Source organism: Sphaerodactylus townsendi, unplaced genomic scaffold (assembly GCF_021028975.2).
Source record: "Sphaerodactylus townsendi isolate TG3544 unplaced genomic scaffold, MPM_Stown_v2.3 scaffold_24, whole genome shotgun sequence".
NCBI classification, from domain to species: Eukaryota; Metazoa; Chordata; class Lepidosauria; order Squamata; family Sphaerodactylidae; genus Sphaerodactylus; species Sphaerodactylus townsendi.
This window is the reverse complement of record NW_025950407.1, coordinates 167393-192825: the sequence shown is the minus strand read 5'-3', so window position 1 is coordinate 192825 and position 25433 is coordinate 167393. Positions and strand designations below refer to the sequence as shown.

Here is a 25433-nt window from a genome sequence, read left to right as displayed (position 1 = left end):
CAGGGCGCATGCATGCCCTGGGCGCAATTCCCGCTCGCTCCGGCTCTGCCTGTTGTAGAAGCCCATCTGACACATTTGGGGGCATGTGCTCTACCCCCGGACTCCTTCCAAACTGAGCTTGCGGGAATCTGTTCTCCAGCTAAAGAGGCTAAGAATAGTAGTTATTGGCTGGCTCTGTGCCAGGAACTAATTTGCTTCTCCTGGCTTTTTGGAGTGGTTTTTCAGGTCTTTTTTTAAAAAAAACCCTAAGTTTTTTTTTAAGTTTTAAAAAGTAAACTTTAACAAAAAAATACAAAAAGAAAAACATGCTAAACAGTTACAAACCAACACACACTGGGTAAATCACAATTACAATTAGCTCGTTTAAGCCAAGAAACTGATAGAAAGATAATGCTTTCCCAAACAAAATTCCAATTATTTCGATAACCTTAATTAATACTTCCTGCTCACCTTAAAATACAATCAGGTTTTCTCATTCCTCATCTAAATCCAACATATTCCTTGAATTCTTTTACAAACTTTAATAAGAAGAGAACCCCTCCCAATTTTTATTATATTACACCATATAGCGATGAAATTAAATGCTGTTATAATGCACAATGCTTTTATATTCCTTCCTCTTGTCAACAAACTTTGAAAGAGGATGCCAGGTTTTCCACAAAGAATTTAATACTTTTATTTTTAGTTAAGGAAGATAGTTTATCATTCGCTGCGTATTCCAATAAGGTATTCGGCCAGTCTTCAATTGACGGCACTGTTTCAGACTTCCAATTCCTGGCAATCAGCACTCTCGCGGCTGTGATCTTATACAAGAATAGTTTTTTTTATATTTCAGAGTGTTTATCTTTTAACACGTAATATTTAATAGAAATAATTCTTCATGAAACCGAAGGGTTTTTTTTACCGGACTGTCCCTCAAATTCTGGGAAAGTTGCTAGAACAATTGCAATGCAGTGTGGCGAATCACAAAATAATCAGTCTGCATGAAGGAAGACGGGCAGAGTTATTGGATGTTCCGGGACTTTGTGCCCTTTGAACCGTGAAGGGGTGGATATGAGCAGCTGGAAAACCTGCAGTCGGCTGTTGCAGGTTTTAAGAACATAAGAACAAGCCTGCTGGATCAGACCAGAGTCCATCTAGTCCAGCTCTCTGCTACTCGCAGTGGCCCACCAGGTGCCTTGGGGAACTCACAGGCAGGAGGTGAAAGCAATGGCCTTCTGCTGCTGCTGCTCCCGAGCACCTGGTCTGTAAAGGCATTTGCAATCTCAGATCAAGGAGGATCAAGATTGGTAGCCATAGATCGACTTCTCCTCCATAAATCTATCCAAGCCCCTTTTTAAAGCTATCCAGGTTAGTGGCCATCACCACCTCCTGTGGCAGCATATTCCAAACACCAATCACACGTTGCGTGAAGAAGTGTTTCCTTTTATTAGTCCTCATTCTTCCCCCCAGCATTTTCAATGGATGCCCCCTGGTTCTAGTATTGTGAGAAAGAGAGAAAAATTTCTCTCTGTCCACATTTTCTACCCCATGCATAATTTTGTAGACTTCAATCATATCCCCCCTCAGCCACCTCCTCTCCAAACTAAAGAGTCCCAAACGCTGCAGCCTCTCCTCATAGGGAAGGTGCTCCAGTCCCTCAATCATCCTTGTTGCCCTTCTCTGCACTTTTTCTATTTCCTCAATATCCTTTTTGAGATGCGGCGACCAGAACTGGACACAGTACTCCAAGTGCGGTCACACCACTGCTTTATATAAGGGCATGACAATCCTTGCAGTTTTATTACCAATTCCTTTCCTTTTTCCTGGCTGTGTGGCCATGGTCTGGTAGTTTTTGCTCCCAACATTTCTCCCACATCTATGGTTGGTCTCTTCTTCAGAGGCACATCCTGGTCAGGAAGCCATGAAAGCTGTCGACAAAACCTGCCATTCTTGGGGCATACACTTTCATAATCCAGAGCTCATTCTTCCAAATCTATTGGGAAGATTCTTCTGCCGTGTTTTCTTTTTCTTTTCTTTTTTTGAGTTTTAATAGCTTTTATTGAAAATTAATAGAAATACAATTTGTACATTCGTATTTTAACTTCATACATTCCGTTTCAGCTTCATACATTCCATTTCAGATAGTTAAAATTATGTTATCTCCCTTTATTGAGAGTTTCGTACATAAACATCTGATTGTAACGCTTTACAAATCAAAATTATCAAATGTGTGGAAATATTTTATTATAAATCTGCACATAGTGACTCTTTCATATTGTATTTTATATATAGTTATTTCAGTCAAACATTTGATGTTTACACATTTAAATACTTGTCTAACTTATTCTACCTACCTACTTATTTATTACATATTTATGCTGTATATTTATACTACTTATCTACTACATATTTATTCTATCTACACTTATCTGCCTGATAGTATAGTTTGAAATAATCTTCCAATGGTTTCCATTCCAATTCTTTCTTTCTTGTGTCTTCTTCCTGTAAAGAAAGTGAAATGCGTTCCAAGTCCATAAACATCTATACTTTTTCAAGCCATGCCTCTATGCTTGGCAGTTTATTGGATTTCCATCCATGTTTTCTTTTTTAATATGATTAAAGGAATCACTGGTGAGAGGCATACGCAGGTGCAAGGAAAAGGGGGGGGAAAACTCAACCCCAGATACGTCGGTATTTATTTTGATAATATTGTGTTGGAGTTAGCTGGATCCTTCCAGATATACCGAGAGGCATTTGCAAGCCAAGTCAGGCCTTCAATGTAATGGCTATAAGTATTCAAGTCAATATAAGGCTAGACTCCCTGCTGCATTACACTGAGGTATAAAGAGCTTCTTTATGGATTGGGACCCTGCAGATCCATTTATCTGCCCTCTGGCTCAAGCAGCATTCTGCTGACGGAAGTGAAAGAATGAACACGTACAAATCTGGTGGCTGGCTTGTCTCGTTTCAGTGTAGCATCCAGGTGCAAGATCCAGATGTACGCAAGATTTTAAAAAGACAGAACAAAACACCCTGCTCTCAGTTTGCAGATAAAAGTAACCTACCAAGCATAATTTTGCACTCACGAGGGCCAGAATTGTGTGCATGCTTTTTTTCTTGTCTTTTTAACAAATGAAAGCCCTGGTGGGAGTCATCGTGGTGTGGTGGTTAAGAGCAGGTGGCCTCTAATCTGCCGAACTGAATTTGTTTCCCTGGTTCTCTGCATGAAGCCTGCAGGGTGACCTTGGGCCAGTCACAGTTCTCTCAGAACTCTCTCAGCCCTGCCTATCTCCCAAGGAGTCTGTTGTGGGGAGGGGAAGGGAAGAAGTTTGTAAGGTGCTTTGAGACTCCACAGGAGCAGCAGACTCTGACAGCCAGCATGGTGTAGTGCAGGGGTAGGGAACCTTTAACACTCAAAGAGCCATTTGGACCCGTTTTCCATGGGAAAAGAAAACACTTGCAGCCGCAAATAATTTTTGACATTTAAAATAAAGATAACACAGTACATATTGGGTTTTTTTACCTTTTACTCCGCTCATTCTGAGAAGCACATGGATGCATCCGCCCTGCTGCCTGCAGGGCAGGCAAGGATGGGGCCAGCGGCTCGGCCTTGCCGGCCGCCGGGAAAGCGCCCGCCCCGCTCCAACGGGGCAGGCGAGAGGGGAAGCCCGCAGTGTGGCCCAGCCGGCTGCAGACAGTTGGTGCACCCGCCCTGCTGCCTGCAGGGTGGGCAAGGATGGGGTCAGCGGTTCGGCACGTGGAGCCGCAGTGCAAGGGCAGAAGAGCCGCATGCGGCTCTCGAGCCGCAGGTTCCCTACCCCTGGTGTAGTGGTTAACAGCAGGTGGATTCTAATCTGGACAACCGGGTTTGATTGCCCGCTCCTCCACCTGAGTGGCAGAGGCCTATCTGGTGAACCAGATGTGTTTCCGCACTTCTACATTCCTGCTGGGTGACCTTGGGTCAGTCACAGTTCTCTCAGAACTCTCTCAGCCCCACCTACCTCACAAGGTGTCTGTTGTGGGGAGAGGAAGGGAAAGGAGCTGGTAAGCCACCTTGAGTCTCCTTACAGGAGAGAAAGGCGGGGTATAAATCCAAACTCTTCTTCTTCTCTGGAGAACTGGGTTCATTTCCCCACTCCTCCACACAAGCAGTGGATTATAATCTGGTGAACAAGGTTCGATTCCCCACTCCTCCACCTGATGCCTGCTTGGTGGTCCTAGGCCAGTCATAGCTCTCTCAGAACTCTCTCAGCCCCCACCTACCTCACAAGGTGTTTGTTGTGGAGAGGGGAAGGGAAAGAAGTTTGTAAGGCGCTTTGAGACTCCTTACAGTTGAGAAAAGCGAGGTACACATTCCAAACTCCTCCTCCTCCTCTTCTTCTTCTACCTACAAGTTTGCCATCAAGGGCACAAGGATCCTTACAATTTCTGCCTCTGTCATTCCTCACAGGGTCTCACGTGCCCCGAGCACCGGGAAGAGGTGACTCATTACTGCAAGACCTGTCAGCGGCTGGTGTGCCAACTGTGCCGAGTGCGTCGCACACATACGGGCCACAAGATCACGCCTGTGGTCAGTGCCTTTCAGGCCCTCAAGGTAAGGTTTCGGAAGGATTCGACACTTCTCCCGCCCGTTCCCCCACAAATCCTCAAAGGAGCAGGAAGGTGGGGCAGTTTTGACTGTGGAATTCAGGACAGGGGCTGACACTGTCCAAATGCTTTGATGCATTTCAGCCTTTCATCCCCATCTTTGTGCAATCTCATCACATCCCATGAGCTAAACAGGGTCAGCACTTGGTTGGGAGACCGCTGAGGAAGTCCAGGGTTGCTTTGCAGAGACAGGCTGTGGAAAACCACCTGTTGAGAGCCAGCGGGGTGAAGTGGTTAAGAGCAGGTGCACTCTCATCTGGAGAATCGGGTTTGATTCCCCGCTCCGGCCCTTGAGCTGTGGAGGCTTATCTGGAGAACCCGATTAGCCTATGCACGCCAGCTGGGTGACCTTGGGCTAGTCACAGTTCTTCGGAGCTCTCCCGGCCCCACCTACCTCACAGGGTGTTTGTTGTGAGGGGGAAAGGAGTTTGTAAGCCCCTTTGAGTCTCCTTATAGGAGAGAAAGGGGGGTATAAATCCAAACTCTTCTTCTTCAGATACATTTCCTCCTGTCCCATATGCACTTCTCGCTTTCCCTGCAGAAAGTGAGAGCACTTCTGGTGTGACTTTTGTGCCAAAGCGGGGCAGAGCCGGCCATGGGTAAGCCTGAGCATCCTTTGTGCTGCCTGCTGATAGAGTCCTCAAAGCTGGCCTCAGTACTAGGCCCATAAGATGGCTACCTAAGGAGCGGCACTACAAGGAGTAGGACAGGAGCTTTCCCTTCCTAGTTCCATTTTGATGAATTTGTCCAGATCCTGGGGGAGCAGAAGGGGACGAAATGGAGGCAAAGAAAGGCCTAATGACCTCCAAAGGGCGTTCACAGCAAAGCCAGGAATGAGGGAAGCGTTTTCTTCCTAACTTTTCTCCTTCTCATTTTCTCCTGCATCCAGGACAAGCTGACGAAAAGCCTGACCTACATTCTGGGCAATCAAGACACCGTCCAGACTCAGATCAGTGAGCTAGAGGAGACCCTTCGGCTCACTGAGGTAAGAAGACCTTTGCGTGCGTTTCAGGTTTGAGCCAGTCCTGAGGAAGGACAGAAAATGTGTGTACAGGCTGCGACGCCCGCTTTCTTATTTCTTTGTCAATGAAGCGTTTGGGACTCTTTAGTTTGGAGAGGAGGCGTCTGAGGGGGGATATGATTGAAGTCTATAAAATTATGCATGGGGTAGAGAATGTTGACAGAGAGACGTTTTTCTCTCTTTCGCACAATACTAGAACCAGGGGGCATCCATTGAAAATGCTGGGGGGAAGAATTAGGACTAATAAAAGGAAACACTTCTTCACGCAACGTGTGATCGGTGTTTGGAATATGCTGCCACAGGAGGTGGTGATGGCCACTCACCTGGATAGCTTTAAAAGGGGCTTGGACAGATTTATGGAGGAGAAGTCGATCTCTAGCTACCAATCTTGATCCTCTTTGATCTGAGATTGCAAATGCCTGAGCAGACCAGGTGCTCAGGAGCAGCAGCGGCAGAAGGCCATTGCTTTCACCTCCTGCCTGTGAGCTCCCAAAGGCACCTGGTGGGCCACTGCAAGTAGCAGAGAGCTGGATTAGATGGACTCTGGTCTGATCCAGCTGGCTTGTTCTTATGTTCTTATGAATATCATAGGTGCAAAATAATGTTCATTTATTCCTTTCTCTATATATCTATATTTCACGGCCACCAGGAATTTAATTCCCACCCTCTTTATCATTTCTCCTGAAGCGATGTGTCCAAGCTTTAAATCAGTTTTGAAGGACGCTGTGGTCCTGAGGAAGATACTACAGTGGAATTCCACGTTACGTTTAACAAATTAAAATTTTATTCATATATACGGTTTAGCTCAAAGGTTCCAAGAAATAATTTACAACAAATAAAGCTGTCTGCGGCAACAATAATCTTTCACTTTACATCAATCCATTCTCTCACTCCTTTACATCTCTGAGGCCATATTAGGATTTGACTCCATTTCTAGTCTCTTAGTGTTTTTCCTATTCTTTTGGCAATTGTACTCTTCATATGACACAGTAGGCTTAGCACAGGCAACCTCTCTCTGGCCTCTTCCGCAGATGCAGAATAATGTACTTTCAATCCCCTTTCACAATTGTTTGCAAGTGGATTTTGCTATTCCGCACAGTAGAATCCAGCTGCAAAGTGCGCAGAAAGTGGATTGAAATTATTCCACATTCTGTCACGATCAGCCCGTTTCCGGTTTGATCCTGCCATGTCACCCAGCCAGGACGTGGGATCCTTTCTCTCTCCTCTTCCTTCTCCTTCTTAATTATTGTGGCTGTACCTTCTCATTCTTTAGACTTCTGCTTCCTGAGCTATTCCTTATCGGCTCATTAGACACCTGCTGTTGTAGCTTTCTCCGCATTGTAGAATGTAAGATTGTTTTGACTGGTGGGGTGCCATCCCCCCTTGGGAACTGGTAGGTAGGGGTGTTGTTGTGTGATCACGGGTATAATAGAGGGAGCTTTACATGGTGTAATGGTTAATAGCATGTGGATTCTAATCTGGAGAACCGGGTTTGATTCCCCACTCCTCCGCCTGAGTGGCAGAGGCTTATCTGGTGAACCAGTTGTGTTTCCCCACTCCTACATTCCTGCTGGGTGACCTTGGGCCAGTCACAGTTCTCGCCAAATTGCCTCAGTCCCACCGGTCTCACAAGGCGTCTGTTATGGGGAGAAGAAGGGAAAGGAGCTTGTAAGCCTCCGTGAGTCTCCTTACAGGAGAGAAAGGTGGGGTATAAATTGAAACTCTTCTCTCTTCTTATGCTTTAGTTCTGGCAATAAAAGTCTGCATACTTATTGAACAGTCCAGGGACATGACACTGTCTCTACTACGTCTCTGCAGTTGCCTTCAACAGGATGCTGGCTGAACTGACCTGGGTTTTCCTGAGTGGCCTGCCTCAATGGTACTTATGCCACAGTGACTTTAGACCACTGCTGTATTAAGCTCCTGTGCTTCCCCCGGTGGTCAGTCTCAGCCTGCTTATCTTGGGCCTTTATGCATTTGGTGCTTACCCTGTGGCCAACAGCTTAATCGTGGGTTTTCCCTGTGGTTTTTTTGTTGTTTAAATGGGATGCTCTTGTTGCGAAGTGTCCCCAGCTGATCTGATCTGCCATTTTACCCACCCGTTCTCTCAGTGCGACCTCCAGCTGGGGAGGTTTCCTTCCTTCCTTCCTCCCTTACCTCCCCCTCCTCCCTTCTCTTCTTCCTTCCTTCTCTTCCCTCCTTCCTTCCTTGCTACCTCCCTTCCCTTCTTCCTCCCTCCCTCCCTCCCTCCTTCCTTCTTTCCTCCCTCCTTCCTTCCCACCCTCCTTCATTGCTCCCTTCCTCCTCCCCTTCCTCCTTCCCTCCCTCCCTTCCCTAGTTCCGTCTGTCTGCCCTCCCTCCCTCCCTCCCTCCCTCCCTCCCTCCCTTCCTTCCTTCCAATATGATCATGTAAATTTCATGTAGATCTCACCAGTCTGTTGCTCCATTGATAACTGGCAGTGTTAAATGTTTTTAACAGCTATTCCAATCACTCTGAATTGCTCACCTACATTACTGTCAGGTTGGCAGGGATGAGCAAACAAACCCAAACCAAATGCATGCCGTTTCCCTTCGCTTTCCCTGCAAAGCAAGAGGAAAACTTGCACTTTCAGAGGTTTCAGAAACAGTGGAGTTTCTTTGATCTGAGGCACAGTGAGTTTGGAAGAGGGGAAAATTTGTGCATGACTGAGAATCCAACCCGAAGGGAATGTATTCTCAGTGTGAAGCAGGCCACAAGTACATACATGGTCTTGCTGTTGTGCAGAACTCAGAAGCTGTGGGTGGGCCTCCCTCCCTATGCTCTTGTATGGCTTTCTCAAGATTCAAGTCAAGAGGCTTGATAGAGAACCAGTGGGGTTTGGTGGTTAAGAGCAGGTGGTCTCTAATCTGGAGAACTGGGTTTGATTCCCCACTCCTCCACGTGAGTGATGGATCCTAGGCTGGAGAACTGGGTTCGATTCCCCACTCCTCAACAAGAGTGGTGGATTCTCATCTGGAGAACCAGGGTTCAATTTTTCACTCCTCCAAATGAAGAACTGCTGGATGACCTTGGGCTAGTCACAGTTCTCTGAGAACTCCCTCTCAAGGTGTCTGTTGTGGGGAGAAGAAGGGAAAGGACTTTGTAAGCAGCTTTGAGACTCCTTGCTGTTAGGAAAAGCTGGGTAAATCCAAACTCTCCTCCTTCTCTGGGTGCGCATCTTTTCACACTGGGATGTGATTATGCACACAACTCTTGGCCACACTTGTGTTCTGTCCTACCGAAGGCCAACGGGATGCAGGCCAAGGAAGAGGTGGCGCGGCTGATGCGTGGGCTATGCGCCCTGCTGGAAGAGAAGCAGGCGTCCCTTCTGAACGCCATTGAGGAATGCCGACAAGAGCGGGTCTCCCACCTCCGAGGGCAGCTGAACGAGCATCGGGCCATGATGGAGAACTCCGGGATGGTGGGCTACGCCCAGGAGGTGCTAAAGGAGACAGACCAGCCGTGCTTTGTGCAGGCTGCTAAGCAGCTCCATAACAGGTATTTGTATATTTCCAGCATAACACTGGTGCATTCCTCTCTTCCAGGAGTAGCAGTGGCATAGGAGGTTAAGAGCTCATGTATCTAATCTGGAGGAACCGGGTTTGATTCCCAGCTCTGCCGTCTGAGCTGTGGAGGCTTATCTGGGGAATTCAGATTAGCCTGTGCACTCCCACACACGCCAACTGGGTGACCTTGGGCTAGTCACAGCTTCTCGGAGCTCTCTCAGCCCCACCTACCTCACAGGGTATTTGTTGTGAGGGGGGAAGGGCAAGGAGATTGTCAGCCCCTTTGAGTCTCCTGCAGGAGAGAAAAGGGGGATATAAATCCAAACTCTTCATCTTCCTCTGCTCCTGGAAACTTTTGCCCATTGCTAGCATGAAAGAAATGGAATGGAATTTTTAATTTGTATACTGCCCTCCCCCGAAGGGCTCAGGGTGGTGAACAACATCATAACAATAATAAATAGCAATAAATAATACAATACATCATAACAATACATGCAACAGTAAACTAATCATAGCATCAGCAATAATATACAATCTCAATAACTCTTAACAGTTTCCAATATCAGATTAACAAATACTCAGTGTTCACATATCAGTTAAACTCAAACATCATTCCATGGTAACGAACTCAAACATTCACCAACTACCTTTAAGAGTGCAATGTCAACATTAACCCAAATAAATTCAAAGATACACACGTTGCACTCTGGCTGCCAGAGTGCAACGTGTGTATCTTTGAATTTATTTGGGTTAACGAACTCAAACATGACATAATATCAGTTAACAAGCTCAAACGTGATTACATAATAACAAAACGTAATAACATTCATGATACGAAATATAAAATCACCATCAGAACAACACGGCCTCCTTAATAATAACAGAATAATAACAACATTTCACAACAATCCCTCTGAAACACAACATATATGAGATAGTAAGAACCATAATAAGAACAAAATCATCATGATTAACCTGATAATAACATAATAAATTTAGTGGGATGTTGTGTGGTTTCCAGGCTGCATGGCCGTGTTCTAGTAGCATTTTCTCCTGAGTTTTCACCTGCATCTGTGGCTGGCATCTTCAGAGGAAAGGGGGGGATATAAATCCAAACTCCTCTTCCTCCTCCTCCTCCTCTCCTGTTTATGAATTGTTTTAGAATATTCATCCTTAGAGTTCTGTTTTGTTTGGGTTGCTCTTCATGTGTTGTCTGTCACAGTTATTGGATGCTCCTTTGGGCATCTTTGGAAAAGGCAGGGAGATGAAGAAGTTAAATAGATATATAAATGAACCTTTGCACCAATTTTTTTTAAAAAAGCATTAAAGGTGTCAATTAAAGTGATTTTTAAAAACCCCACAAGTGTTAAGAGGAACAGAAATTGTATACCTGAAAAGTGTTTCTTTTCTTGCCATCAAGTCAGTTGACTAATGATGACCCTGTAGGATTTTCAAGGCAAAAGCCGTTCGAAGATAGTTTGCCATCGCCTGCTCTGTGTCAGGACCCTGACATTCCTTGGAGGTCTCCCGTCGAAATGCTTGCCAAGATCAAGACTGAGAGCATGTGACTGGCCCAATGTCACCCAGCAAGTTTCCATGGCCAAGAGGGAATTTGGACCTAAATTTCCCAGATCCTAGTCACAGAATCATAAGAGACCCCAAGGGCCATCAAGCCCAATCCACCTGCCATGCAGGAACACATAATCAAAGCACTCCCAACAGATGGCCATCCAGCCTCTCTTTAAAAACCTCTGAAAAAGGAGACTCCACCACACTCCGAGGCAGCGCATTCCACTGTCGAACAGCCCTGACAGTCAGGAAGTTCTTCCTGATGTTTAGGTGGGATCTCTTTTCCTTCACCTTGAACCCATGACTCCTGGTCCTAGTCTCTGGAGCAGCAGAAAACAAGCTTGCTCCCTCACCAGCATGACATCCCTTCAAATATCGAAATATGGCTATCATGTCACCTCTTAACCTTCTCTTCACCAAACTGAACATCCCCAGTTCCTCCTCATAGTAGGGCATGGATTCCAGACCTTTGACCATTTTGGTCACCCTCCTCTGGACCCGTTCCAGCTTGTCAATATCCTTCTTGAATTGCAGTGCCGAGAACTGCACGCAATATTCCAGGTGAGGTCCGACCAATGCAGAATAGAGAGGTGCAATTACATCCCTCAATCTTGACACTCCTACTGATGTATAGTGTCCACCTACTGTTTCTACCGATCTCTTTTTCCCAAAGAGGGTGTTGAATGTGTGCTTGAGATTATTGTTTCAGTGTGACATCCCTTCTTTCCTGATATCCCTGGTCTCTTTCGTTGTTGGCAGGATCATCCGGGCGACCGACTCGCTGCAGTGTTTCCAGCCTGCCGCCAGCCCCTCGTTCAGCCACTTCCAGGTGGATGTGAGCCGAGAGCTCAAAATGCTCACGGACCTCACCTTTATCAAAGGTAGGTACAAACTCCTTGCTGGGGAAAGGGGTCTTGGCATGGTAAGTCCCCCATGGGTGCAACTCTGTGCAAGTTTGAGGCGCCCGGTTGTCCCCATTCTGCTGAGCGGCAGTTTCTAGTGGAAGGTGTTTGCCTGGCTTTTCTTGGCTGGAAAATGTCAGGCGCATAACTTATACCTAGTGGCATTCTGGATTTATTTTAATAGTGCTGCAGTGAGCATATTCCTTCCTGTGTGGGGTTCTGGGGTAACCTGTCATAGAACCTGCAAACCACAGCGCCTTGCACTCTTGAGGAGCTAGCATGGAGTTTATGGCCAGGGGCTCGGGGGGAAGGGAATTGATGTCGGTGTGACGCGCGATCCAAAGAAATACAGTTTGCCGTCGGTGAGTATCACTTCACTGGGTTGGGTACCATCTTTATTCATTTCTGTTCACTTCCCAACAAAGCGGGTGGGGGAAAAGTTTCTTTTTTAAACATCAGCTGGTTTGTTTCACTTGCGCACTGGGACTTTGTGCCCCGATCGACTCCATCTTTCCGCCATTACCCCACTGCAAGCCCCGCATCCCATGATCCATTGCCAACCTAAGATTTCAGGTGCAGGTTTCCCCAGTGGCTGCCGGTCTGTTGCTGGCCCGTTTCTGCCCCGTGCCTGGCTGCTGCCCCATCTCAGACCTGCTTTACCTCTCTTTGTTTATAGGCTATGGCTGCTGTTGAGTCATCACTGAAGTACATGAGGCAAGTCATCTCCTTCCTGCCCGACCCCTCCACCCGACCCTCTCAGCCACCCTATTTTCTCTCTCTCTCTCTCCCCATTGTTCATCCTCGTGTCTCCATCCCGCACCCCCCTTGTCTTTGCCTGTCCTTGGTTAATTTGATTTGCATCTTCGAGACTACAGAGGGAATGTGAGGAAAAGGGAATCTCACAGTACTGTTTTTGTTCCTTTTAACAAAATTAATTGATTGATTGATTGATTGATTGATTGATTGATTGATTGATTGATTGATTGATTGATTGATTGATTGATTGATTGATTGATTGATTGATTGATTGATTGATTGATTGGATTTTTATACCGCCCCATCCCCGAGGGGCTCCGGGCGGTGCACAGCGTGAAATCTCAGTACAATTATAAATATCATTTCTTAAACCTTTAAAAACAGCAGTAAAAATAATAATAATAAGCAGAGGCATCCGCTAAACCCCATTTTTAAAAAATCCTTCCCAGGAGGGAGAGACGGCGAATCCCATTAGATGGAAGGGCTCAGATGTAGAGAGCCAAAGCGGGGGGGGGGGGGCACCTTCAGCGGCTGGTCCCTCCAAAGGCCCGGCGGAACAGCTCCGTTTTGCAGGCCCTGCGGAACTCGCTAAGATCCCGCAGGGCCCTGACAGCTGGAGGAAGAGTGTTCCACCAGGCCGGGGCCAGAGCCGTAAAGGCCCTGGCCCACGTGGAGGCCAGCCGCATCATTGAGGGGCCAGGGACCACCAGTAGATTGGCCTCAGCCGAACGGAGAGGCCGTATAGGGACATAAAAGCAAGGATTCTAGTCGTCATGGGGGGAGGATGATTTCTTGGGGAAGCCAAAAGGGGGTGTTGTACAGCGGGCCTCTGGAAGTATTTACAAGTCATGGCTGCTCCCTTTCTCCACCCTTTCCTGCTTCTTAAACTCCCAGTTGCCCCTCAGATATTCCACGAACCTCTTCTCTACCGAGGATGTCCATATTCTGCTCTCCTTCCAAGGAGCTCGGAGAATATGGTTGTTTGTTCAGTCCTATGAGTTGGGTTGGGGAGGGAGGAGAGATGACCAATAGGTCACCCAGAGAGCCAGCATGGTGTAGTGGTTAAGAGCAGGTGGATTTTAATCTGGAGAACCGGGTTTATTTATTTATTATGCTTTTATACCGCCCTCCCCCAAAGGGCTCAGGGCAGTGATTATCAAATTCTCCACTCCTCCACATGAGTGCTAGGGGCTTATCTGGTGAACCAGATGTGTTTCCATACTCCTGCATTCCTGCTGGGTGACCTTGGGCCAGTCACAGTTCTCTCAGAACTCTCTTTGTCCCACCTACCCTGTTTCCCCGAATATAAGACATCCCCTGAAAATCTGCCAACAGCAAAGTTTTTGTTTGGAAGCATGCCTGATGAACAGAACACAGAAAAATAAGACATCCCCTGAAAATCTTTGGGAGCAAAAATTAATATAAGACACTGTCTAATATTCGGGGAAACACGGTACCTCACAAGGTGTCTGGTTCCTTTCCCCTCCACATTTTTCAGCCAGAACTTGACCTCCAAAGTAGTTTAGAGCAATTTACAAAACAACCCCCCCCCCCAATAGATATCTATTGAAGATGCATCGTGAAGAGTTTAAGAATGGTGGACTAATCTAGAGGACCAAGTTCAATTCCCTGCTCCTCAATATGAAGCCTGCTGGAGTGACCTTGGGCCAGTCACAGTTTTCTCAGGACTCTCTCAGCCCCACCTACCTCACAAAGTATCTGTTGTGGGAAGAGGAAGGGAAAGGAGCTGGTAAACCATTTTGAGTCTCCTTATGGTTGTGAAAAGCAGGGTGTCAATAAAAACTCTTCTGTAGTAACAAAAAGGGGTTTCAGGGAGGGAATTCTCAGGGTGGGTATGATAGAAGGGTGCCCAGTTTTGTCTGTTTGCAGTCTTGCTGTTGGCAGTTGGTAGCAGGAAGGGGAAATAGTTTTTGGCTGGGGGCTGTATCCAAGCACGTTGGACAGATATAATTTCATCTTATCAATCGCATTCCTATCAAGTCCTTCCTTCACGGAGTTCAGAGCAGCTCCCACAGTTCTCCCCTTCACAATTGTAGCCTCACGACAATCCTGTGAGGTAGGACAGGCCAGGAGAAAGTAAGGTAGGAATAAGGCCCAGTTTTCGTCCAACAAGCTTTGTAACATTGTGTGGATCAGTGTTGTTGCTGCTCAGCTGTTAAACTAAGTTGCAAAAAAAAATAATAAAACCAGTGACGGACATTAAAATTTTGTCTTGAACATTAGAAAATAAAATCTTCGTTTCTTTTGAGAAAGCTGTCCGGTGTGATCAAGAACCACATTTCGGGTTGGCCGTTTTGTGGCCCTCCCACTTGTCCATTCCTCTTCCCTTTAAACCATTGTCTTCCCCTATGCCCAAGATCCGCCATCTTCCTTCCTTCATTCCGCTCTCTCTCTCTCTTTACACGGTCACCTGCTCTCTCTTTCTCTCTCTCTCTCCCTCCCTCCCTCCCTCCTTCCCGTCCCGTTCCCCCACTCGCACTCAGCCTCTCTCTGCTCCCTGAAGTCTCTCAGCGGCTTGTGCTCTTCCTCCCGGTTCCGTCCTCTCTTCCTCCTGCTGCTCTTTCCAATGGCCGTGCGCCATTTTCCTCTTTTTTTTGCCTCTTGGAAACCCTTAGCTTGTAGCTGGTTGTCTGTCGGTCAGCCCCGAATTCCTGGAGTTTGCCCACGACTGCTGTCTGATTAAGATGCGTCTCCCCTCCTCTCTCTCCTACCCCTGCCACAGCACCCGAGGCCCCCGTGATTGACACCCAGCGCACCTACGCCTACGACCAGATCTTCCTGTGCTGGCGCCTGCCGCAGCATTCCCCGCCCGCGTGGCACTACACGGTGGAGTTCCGGCGGGCTGAGCCCAAGGGCAAAGCCCTCAAGTTGTGGCAGCGGCGGGAGGAGGTGCGTGGCACCAGCGCCGTCGTCGAGTACCTGGACACGGACTGCATCTATGTGCTGCGTGTCCGGGGTTGCAATAAGGCCGGGTTTGGGGAGTACAGCGAGGATATCTACTTGCATACGCCGCCAGCACAAGGTAAGAGCACAAAAAGCATGCATGAAAAGTTGCTTGCCAGGCTTTTCCAATGAAACTTTTTCAGTTCCTCAAAGCCAGTGTGTAAGATAGATTTTTCTTTCCGAATTGATAAATTATTGCTAGATACAGACAAAAAACTGTATTTTAAAGCTGGATTGTGTGGCAATTTCATGTGAGTGGAAGGTGGTCTAAGAAGAAGAAGAGTTTGGATTTATATCCCCCCTTTCTCTCCTGTAAGGAAACTCAAAGGGGCTTACAATCGCCTTTCCCTTCCCCCCCACAACAAACACCCTGTGAGGTGAGAGAGCTCCGAAGAACTTGTGACTAGTCCAAGGTCACTCAGCTAGCATGGGTTGGAGTGCACAAGCTAATCTGATTCCCCAGATAAGCCTCCACAGCTCAAGTGGCAGAGTGTGGAATCAAACCCAGTTCTCCAGATAAGAGTGCACCTGCTCTTAACCGCTACACCACGGTGGCTCCCCTGAAGCTTTAATCTCTGAATTCATCAGCTGCATAAGTAAAGCCAAACAGACAGATACCTCTCTTTTTTCCCTCTTGAGGCTAATAAAAACACTGGGGAAAGCAAGGGGAGGGTATTTTGATTAGCCCCTCTCACTTGTCAGGCGTACTGACCTTGATAGTCCAGGCTGGTTCAGTCTCAGAATCTTAGCCAGTTGGCCCTGGTCAGTACTCAGATGGGAGCTGGCCAAGGAAGTCCAGAGTTCCTGCGCAGAGGCAGGCAACTACCTATGTTTGCCTCTGGCCTTGAAAATGCTATGGATGGCCAGAGGTCAGCTATGACATGGTGCCCCTTCCACCAGCCCGTGATTGGAGTGGAAAAGTTAAAGTCTCGGGGAGAGCTGTCGCATCTCAAGTCTAGACGTTAAGTTCTTCCTGTCTAAACTTCAGTCTGTATTTGGCCCCTTCCGCACATGCGGAATAATACACTTTCAATCCACTTTCACCATTGTTTACAAATGGATTTTGCTATTCTGCACAGTAAAATCCAGCTGCAAAGTGCATTGAAAGTGGATTGAAAGTGCATTATTCTGCGTGTGTGGAAGGGGCCTTTGTGCTGGACACTGCCGATAACAATTTTGACCTCCTCCTTCCTTTCAGTGCTGAATTTCTTCCTGGACAATCGATGGGGTTTCAACCGCGAGCGCCTGGCTATCAGCAAGGACCAGCGGGCAGTTCGCAGCGTCCCGGGGCTGCCCATGCTCTTCGCTGCCGAGCGGCTCATGACCAGCTGCCATCTGTCCATCGACTTGGTGATCGGTGACGTGGCTGTAACCCAGGGCCGTAGCTACTGGGCCTGCTGCGTGGATCCCAGCTCGTACCTGGTCAAGGTGGGCGTGGGACTGGAGAGCAAGCTACAGGAGTGGTTCCAGGTGCCGCAGGACGTGGTGAGCCCCAGGTGAGCCGATGCCCACGTTCCTTGTTTCTGCCATTTGGTAAAAAGTTGGTTTGGGGTAGATACAGTCCACTGTGGGCAACTGGCAAATTTGTAAGCAAAAATGTACCGTGCGTACAGTTGTGCCTTTCACATCGCGACTTTCCCCATCGCGGTTTTGATATATTGCAGGTTGGCATAAGAAAGTAAATGGGAATTTGGGGAGAGTTTTACAGAAGCCCCACATGACATACAAAGGCCAACCTTTGTATACAGACATAGAAAAAGTTTAGAACCTTTGTATACAGACACAGAAAAAGTTTAGAAACTCAAAAATATATAAAAATATATATCAACATATTTTATCTTTCAATACCACAAATACATACAATTTCTATTTTAAAGTTAAAAGGAAAAAATTATCTTTCTATTTATCCCTCTTTTAATCTTTCTTTTTTTATTCCTCCCCTTTTCATCTTTCTCTCTTTCTCTCTCTCCATTTCTCTCCGTATTTATTTTCTTTCTCCCTTTCATCTTCCCTTCCCTTTCCAAAATTGTCTTTCCCAGAACATCATAACATTATTACCATCATTATATCTCGAGAGTGCACAATCTTAGCTTTCTTCGCAGGATTTTTGTTTCCAATATTGGGGAAGAATTATGAGAACTGGTTTCTTGGAGATGGGGGGGTGGGAAGAATTATGACAGGGAGATTATCAATTGTTGAAAAGATTCCTTGGACTAGATACAGTGGTGGCGAACCTTTGGCACTCCAGATGTTATGGCACTCCAGCATGGCACTCCACCTTTGGCACTCCAGCATGGCCAATCGTAGTCCATAACATCTGGAGTGCCAAAGGTTCGCCACCACAAGGAAGTTTAATTCTTTAATTGTTTATTTTTGTGACTTTTGTATGCTTGTTAGATCTGTTCTTATTTGCTTTAATGATATGAATTTTGTTTGACAGGGGGTCAGTTTTAAAGCATGACACTTCAATTTGTTAGCCACCTTGGCGGGCCTTGTTGGGGCAGATATATATTTTGTAAAATCACCTGTACAGCTTTAATATGTTCACTCCAATTTCCAGGTGGAAGAATTTTTAAAGGAGGTTTAAAGGAGGCTTTCAGGTGGCAGAGACAGGCATTTGTTAAACTGTAGGGAGCCGCTGCCATCCAGAGTAGACAATCTCAGGATGTCTGTCTGTGTTGTTCTGGAGGTCTACCACTTTTTAATCTCACCTCTCTTGGCTCAGATACGACCCTGACAGCGGCCACGACAGCGGGGCTGAGGACACCACCTTGGACACGGCACCGCCCTTTGCCTTCCTAACCATCGGCATGGGCAAAATCCTCCTGTCGCACGGCGTGGCGCTAACTTCACGGGACACTGGTAACTGCACTGCTCCGTTGCCTCCCCGGGTGGGCATCTGCCTGGATTACGAGCACAGCAAGGTGACATTCTTCGACGCAGTGTCTTTCCGCAGCCTGTGGGAGTGCGGCATCGACTGCTCGGGGCCCGTCTGCCCGGCCTTCTGCTTCATCGGCGGGGGCGCCCTCCACCTCCAGGAGCTGGTGGCTAACCGCCAGGAGCGGAAAGTGACCATCGGCGGGTTCTCCAAGCTGGACTGAGCTAGCCCCAGCGGGGCTTGGCACCTTGCGCAAGATGGCCCCCGGGGCCAGGAGGTTTAGTGAGGCCGTGCACGTGACAGTTCCCCTCCAGGGCACGTTGCAAAGGGGATTTGGGGAGCAAGAGGGTTGAGGCTGGCTGGAGCCTGCAAAAGGCTTGCCCCTCCACTGAGGAGTGAGGGTACCAAGAATATCTTTTGGGCCCTCCCCGATGGGCTGATCACGCTTCCAGGGCGGAAAGAGAGAGACAAACTCCGCCTCTGGAACAGCAGCACAGATGGAACCCCCCCAAGGCTTATTGAGTTTCTTTGAAGGTTGCCATAAAATGGGGAGGGTTAGACCGTGTGGCCCCTGCGAAAACCCTGGCACATATATTTTTTTTCTCTTGTGTTTTGGAGGAGCCCCTTTTTTCTCTCCAGTTACTCTGGTGACTCTTGTGGGCTGTGGGGCTACGGTCTCGGTCTGTTTGGGGGAAGGGAGGGGTCTGATTGGGTGCATGGGGGTGGGGGCGGGGCGGGGCGAGATATTTTAATGTCCTTCCTTTTTCAAATCACGTCGTTCCATCGCAGCTCCCCTTCCATTGATCCCCCCTGGTGGGGCGATTGACTCCCACCTTTCCACTGTCTTGACTGTGACCCGATTTGAACTCTTTTTTAAACTACCCCTCTTCAACCCCCCCCCTCCCGAACATTGCTGCTCTCCCGAAGCTGGCTGTCCGCCATGCCAAATTTTCAACACGTTACAAGCTGTTTGAACAGTTGTTGCTCCCAAGCGAAGGTTTAACAGTTTGGAGAAGGGAGTTCCAAAATCACACTTTCCAGCATTCCCCGAGCGTGGGATTTTTTTTTTTTTTTGGGGGGGGGGGGGGAACCATGGCAACGTAAACTGTTTTTAGGCGAGTCTGAATTTTGTACTGTAGATGCGATCATTGCCCTTTAAACTGATAATGAATTGTATCCTTCTCTCCGGCCCTTTGTAAGGGTCACGTGACTGTTTTTTTGCGGGGGGGATGTTACGGACCACTGTGAGGTTGGTCATTGTTGGCCACAGATGGGATGCCTTTTCCCGGGATCTCTCCCTCCCCACGTACACACTTTTCCCCTCCTGCCCCCTTCGCGCCTGGAGCAAGTAAAGGTCTTATCTGGCTGCTACCACTGTTTAGGCGAGTATGAATTTTGTACTGTAGATGCGATTGTTGTGATGCCCGTTAAACTGATAATGAATTGTATCCTTCTCTCTGGTCCTTTGTAATGGATATTTGACTGTTTGGGGGGACGTTTGGGGCGAGTCACCGTTGGCCACAGATGGGATGCCCCTTTGAGGGACCTGTCCCTCCCCATAAAACATTTTTTCCTCCTTCCCCATTCAGGCCTGGAGCAAGTACAGGTCTTACATGTTGTCAAGGATCCAGGCTCCTGCCTGTCTTATGCCGTGAGTTCTTTTTTTTCAAACCAACACACAAAACAATATTCAAAAATATATATTAAAAGTTCATTTGAAAAAAACAGAAGGAAAAACAACCAGAGGCAGACACGATACATCAGCATATGGTGCAGCAGATTAATGAAAAAGTTTTTTTTTAAAAAAAGCAAATATAACAATAATTATCTGGTCCCAGAGGTGGGATCCAGCAGGTTCTCACAGGTTCCCGAGAGTAGGTTACTAATTATTTGTGTGTGCCGAGAGGGGGTTACTAATGGGTGATTTTGCCACGTGATTTTTGCCTTCGTTACGCCCCTCCTCTCTGCAGTAGCGCGCAGAACTTGAAGCAGTCTAGCAGGAGGTGCACCGGCGTGCGTGGCAGCCTGCGCCTGCGTGCATTCGCTTCCCGCCCAAGGACCAGCGCTTAGCTGACTGCTTCTGCCACAAGCCCCGCCCCAGGGAATGCCCAGCCCCCCGAATGCTCAGCCCCCGGGCCTGGGCTGCCATCGGGCCCAGCCCATGGCCATTGGCACTTACCATACAGTTTGAATCCTACCACCATGGGAACCTGTTACTAAAATTTTTGGATCCCACCACTGTCTGGTCCTTGTAATGTGCGTGGCATTTCAGTGTAGCAAAGTCCAATCAGTATAGACTGATAAGCGAAAGCCGAAAGGTATGAGACAGGCTCAAGATTAGAATGGGAATAAATCCTTGATAGTAACATAGGTAAAGTTGTAGGGAAATGGCTCTCACGTCAGGTAATTACCTGACGTCAATCAGGATCCTAAATTAGTCGAGCCACAGCTGAATCCAGTTATCTCTCCCGTTCCCAAACCTTAAGCAGTGACTTCACCAGTTGGAAATCAAGGCTGATTAAGAGAGTCTGTAATCCTCAAGGCCGTATCAGTGAAGGCCATTTCCCTTTACAAAACACCAGCTGTAAGCCCTGAGCTAATATAGTGAAAAGTTAACCTTTAAGATTCTATAGAGGTCAGTACTCAGAAATGGCTTCAACAAGGCCAAATACATTTTTAAATTACAACTCCTTGACAGATGGCTACTACCACTGTGAAAGACTCCAGTGGGAATACCAACTCCAGATTTGGAACTACATGGGGATTTGAGGATGGAGCCTGAGAAAATGGTGTTTTGGAGGGAAGAAGAAGAAGAAGAGTTTGGATTTATATCCCCCCTTTCTCTCCTGCAGGAGACTCAAAGAGGCTTACAATCTCCTTTCCCTTCCCCCCTCACAACAAACACCCTGTGAGGTGGGTGGGGCTGAGAGAGCTCAGAAGAACTGTGACTAGCACAAGGTCACCCAGCTGGCGTGTGTGGGAGTGCACAAACTAATCTGATTCCCCAGATAAGCCTCCACAGCTCAGGCGGCAGAGCTGGGAATCAAACCCGGTTCCTCCAGATTAGATACATGAGCTCTTAACCTCCTACGCCACTGCTGCTCCTGGGATCTTGGTAGGGTAGAATGCCACTCTGTCCACTTTGCAAAACAGCCATTTTCTCTATAAGTAAAGTAAATATTTTAAATAAAATAGTGAATAAAACAAGTGAGGTAAGTAGTCCAGAGATCAGTTGTAATTCCAAGAGGTCTCCAGCCCCCACCTGGAGGTTTGGCAACGGTCGTTGGCAGCTCTGCCTTGGGAAGCCCCAAGAAGATCAGGGATGGAGCCTAGGGAGCGCTTAATTTGGGAAGGGAGCTACTCTCCAAAGCTGTTATTTTCTCCAGGGAAATTGATCTCTGTAATCTGGAGATGTTATAACCGGGAGATCTCCAGCCACCACCTGGAGGTTAGCAGCCTTACTACAGATAGCCCTTCCCTGTCCTCAGGTAAATCCCTCTTCAGTCAGGGCAGAGGCGTAGCTATGAAAAATGGAGCCCAGTGCAAAATCTGAGTTTTGCACACACGTCCCATGTTCGTTTGTGTTTTTTTGTATTTTTAGTGTTTTTTTCAGTTTTTCGCCTGCAGGGAGCAGAGTTTTTAGGCTAGCAGCACCAAAATGTCAGGGTATCTTTAGGAGACTCTCCTGATGATACCAGCCAGGTTTGGTGAAGTTTGGTTCAGGGGGTCCAAAGTTATGGACCCTCAAAGGTGTAGCCCCCATTTCCTATTAGCTCCCATTGGAAACAATGGGGGACGGGGCACCACCTTTGGGAGTCCATAACTTTTGACCCCCTGAACCAAACCTCACCTAACTTGGGTGGTATCGACAGGAGAGTCTCCCGAAAAATCCCTGAAATTTTGGTGCTGCTAGCCTGAAAACTGCGCCCCCTGCAGGCCAAAAACTGAAAAACACTAAAAAATACAAACCTGAAAATTTTGTCGTCCCCCCCAGGCACGCACCCAGTGCAACGCGCACCCCCGACCCCCTTGTAGCTACGTCTCTGAGTCAGGGCATGCCCTCATGCACGGCTGAATTTGAGCCCTGAAGAACCCAGGAAGGATAAACAAGTATAAGTTGATTAAATACATCCTATAACAAGTAAATAGGAAGACAGTTATAAAAATGGAGCAGTCTCATAAAGAAAGGCCAAACTCACCTCACTGTGAGGCAAGGGGTCAACTCCCCCCGAAAGCAGCCTCACTGCTGCTCAGCCTCAGGGAATGACCATCCTCCTTCTCTGTTCAAGGCCTTATATACCCTCTGTCGGAGACCTTCTCGACAGTGATTGGCTGCTGCCTTTCCCTCCATTTTTCCATAGTCCAATCATAAGGCTCGGAGGGTGTAGAACTGTAGGCCTGTTGGAAAATTCACGCCGAGGCGTCGGGCCTTGGTGGGAAAGACGTTTTTTTGAGGCCTGTAGGCTGCTCGCTCTTCAGCCCAGGATCACAACGGCAGTGTGAAACAATTGCACACACAAACACACACATTCGTTTACAGATGGATCCCTTATTCCGCACGGAGGCCTTTTCCAAAACAAAGCTGCGTCAATTTTCCTTCCCTTGAAACCACAAATATATTTAATTTCCAGGAAATTATCTCTCGTTTTATCGTGCTTCCACCTCTCATTTTCAAGTTCAAAAATTGAGAGGCGCAGAGGGCGTTCCTGGGGTTTTGTTTTCCTTATCCCTGCTCCTTAAACAGCCACAGGGAGGAGGCGAATTCATTTGATCTTCGCTTGCTGTTCCAGCCTCCTGATGGGACCTGGTGTAGTAATGCACTGCTGACCCAGCTTGGCCATTGGTAGAGCAGTTGGGGCATGTACGGACCCTCACGACCTTCTGGTCGCCACCCAGCACTTCCCTCCTCATCCCCCCCTATGAGTCACGGGTCCTTGAACTGTCACAAGCTCCAGTCACGAGTACATGGGGACAATGGTCTTGCCCCCCCAGGTGAGGGATTAGGCTCAGGCAGCTTTACAGCTCCTCTCCTCATGCAGTGAAGCCAGGTGAGATCATACATCACACTTGATGATCTCCAGGTCTCAGTCTCCAGCTCATCTCCCTACCCACCTCTACCGCAGCCTGTGAAACCCTAATAAAAGGTGCCAGAGACCAACCTGGAGACAGAGTTGTCGGGATCCGCGAGAATCCCATGGGCTTCCTGTTGCCTGGCAGCTCTCCACCCAGATAGAAACCTCCCTCAGCGTCGCCTATTCCCTGCCTTGGCGAATGACCCTGCAAGTGGGATGACTTCTAAACTAGTTACGAGCCAAACCCGGGAGATCCCCTCGAACCTCCCACCTGCTCACCGTCGCCTGGACAGAAGTCACGCCTTGATACAGAAGTCCAGGCTGGATGCAGCGTGATCCAGGGACCACCCCGTTTTGATGTCGCCTGTCCTCTGGATCGGCGCTGTCCAGAGACACGCTGCCCTAGGGACACTCTCTCTCAGTCCTCGGCCATGGAACACCGGTGAGTATGGGAGCTTGCAAAAGCAGGAGACTTATGACAAAGCACGTTGGCGAACTGAAAGCGTTAATAAATGCGGCAGGGTCCCATTGAAGAGAAGGAACTCGCAAGAGTGGTTGAGGAGATTGAAGCTCAGTGTCCATGGTACCCCAGAGGGGGACTGAAAGATCTTGGGACTACTTGGAAAACAGCCGAGCACTTCGGGTTACAGAGCCTGTGTAGCGCCAGACATGTCCACTGCTACTGGCAGTGGAGACAATGTTATGGTCATCATCAGCCTACGGTGGTAGACCTAAACCACCCTTGCTGTAAGTGGGTCAGCCTCCCTTCGATCTTTTCACCTTCAATTTCAACCCAGAATTTTCTCCTATCCCACTAAATTGGGCTACGCCTGTCCCTCCTTCTGCCCCCCCTTACTGCTCCTCAACCCATTTCAAATTCTCCCTTGCTGCCCAGCCAGCCTCCCTTGTCTCCGCCTTCACGTTTCTCGAAGCCACTTGCATCCCTCCGTCCAGCCCGCGTCGTGTTGGCGCTGGTTTCAAAACTCTAAGCAGAGCTGTATTAGCCACCGCATCTGCAAAAGAAAGAACCCTGGCGGAGAGACGCATATATCCCGCCATATCCTAAACGTCATTCATTTCACAGATAATGCAGGGGGGGGGGATGGCATTGTTCATTTGGGTTGTCGAGTACCAGCCTCTTTAAGCTATAATATCCTCACTGGAGCTCCATAAAGCAATGCGGAATCGAGGGAATCACTCAACCCCTATGTGAGAGGGGTATGTTGGGAAACGGTAGCCACTAGTGGAACCACCTAATGGTTCGGAGGACTGGAAAACCGCCTTTAGCGATGCTTTTAAGCCCCAAGTGGTATAGCAGTCTGGGGAAAGCCGAAGGTACCGCTTTAGCAATGGTGCATAAGCAGAGGGAGCAGCCCTCTGGCTGGCCTACACCCACCAGCGCAGCTTTGCCAAGCTCTGGCTTTCGCATAGCCCTGTAATGCACCAAGAGTAGCCCTGCCGGTGGCCCTTACCACGGTCGCTTCTCTGGAATAAATCTCTCACAGGCGTTTTAGAAAGTCCCAATACCCGGACAGCCAACCCAAAGTTTTCAGCACCCGGCAGAAGCCTCAAAGGGAGCCCTATACGGGGATTGTGAACAGGCTCCAGGAGGGCCCTCAAGAGAGCAGGTGGGTTGACAACGAGGGAGACCCAGGTGCTAACTCGCAAAGCGCCTTGCCAGAGAGCGCCTCCCGCCCGAGGAAGGTCACCGCCAAGCAGAAAGTTTCCCGCAGGCCTAGGAAGGAACCTCGAGCTGGCCGACCTTCTCAAAAGCTTACTTGGAATGCTCGGGTCTTTAAACCCAATAAGCCAACCTTCCCTAGCCGCCGCCCACTCTCCCGCTGCCATGGGGCAGCCCGGGGACGAGTGTCTCACCAGTGCGGCAAACCAGGACATTTCGGGAGGAATTGCTTAGGCCGTCTGCCGGGGGGGGGGCCTACAACCCTGGCCGGAGGGAGGGTCTCTCCCCAGAGGAGGCTTAAGACCCCAGGAAGTCTAGGAGCAGGCGCTCCCCAATGCCCGCTGGGGAGGCCCAGCCGCTCGACATCTCCCCAGCCCGGAACCCAAGATCCGCGACCTCAAACCCCTTCCCGGAGCTCCCCCCAGGATCTCTTAGC

General features: G+C 48.3%; 1 protein-coding gene across 3 annotated transcripts in view; it reads left to right on the top strand.

Annotated features, from left to right (window-relative positions):
• The window catches only part of TRIM46 (tripartite motif containing 46), a 34100-nt gene extending 14063 nt beyond the window's left edge, over positions 1-20037 (top strand). For all 3 annotated transcript variants that reach the window (XM_048482840.1, XM_048482841.1, XM_048482842.1), the window contains exons 4-10: positions 4433-4576; positions 5519-5614; positions 8914-9167; positions 11504-11625; positions 15146-15445; positions 16565-16862; positions 18092-20037. In XM_048482840.1, the coding sequence (XP_048338797.1) occupies positions 4433-4576; positions 5519-5614; positions 8914-9167; positions 11504-11625; positions 15146-15445; positions 16565-16862; positions 18092-18467 (1590 nt within the window). In that variant the 3' untranslated portion in view covers positions 18468-20037. The remainder of the gene's footprint in view (positions 1-4432; positions 4577-5518; positions 5615-8913; positions 9168-11503; positions 11626-15145; positions 15446-16564; positions 16863-18091) is intronic.
• Positions 20038-25433: the final 5396 nt, after the last annotated feature.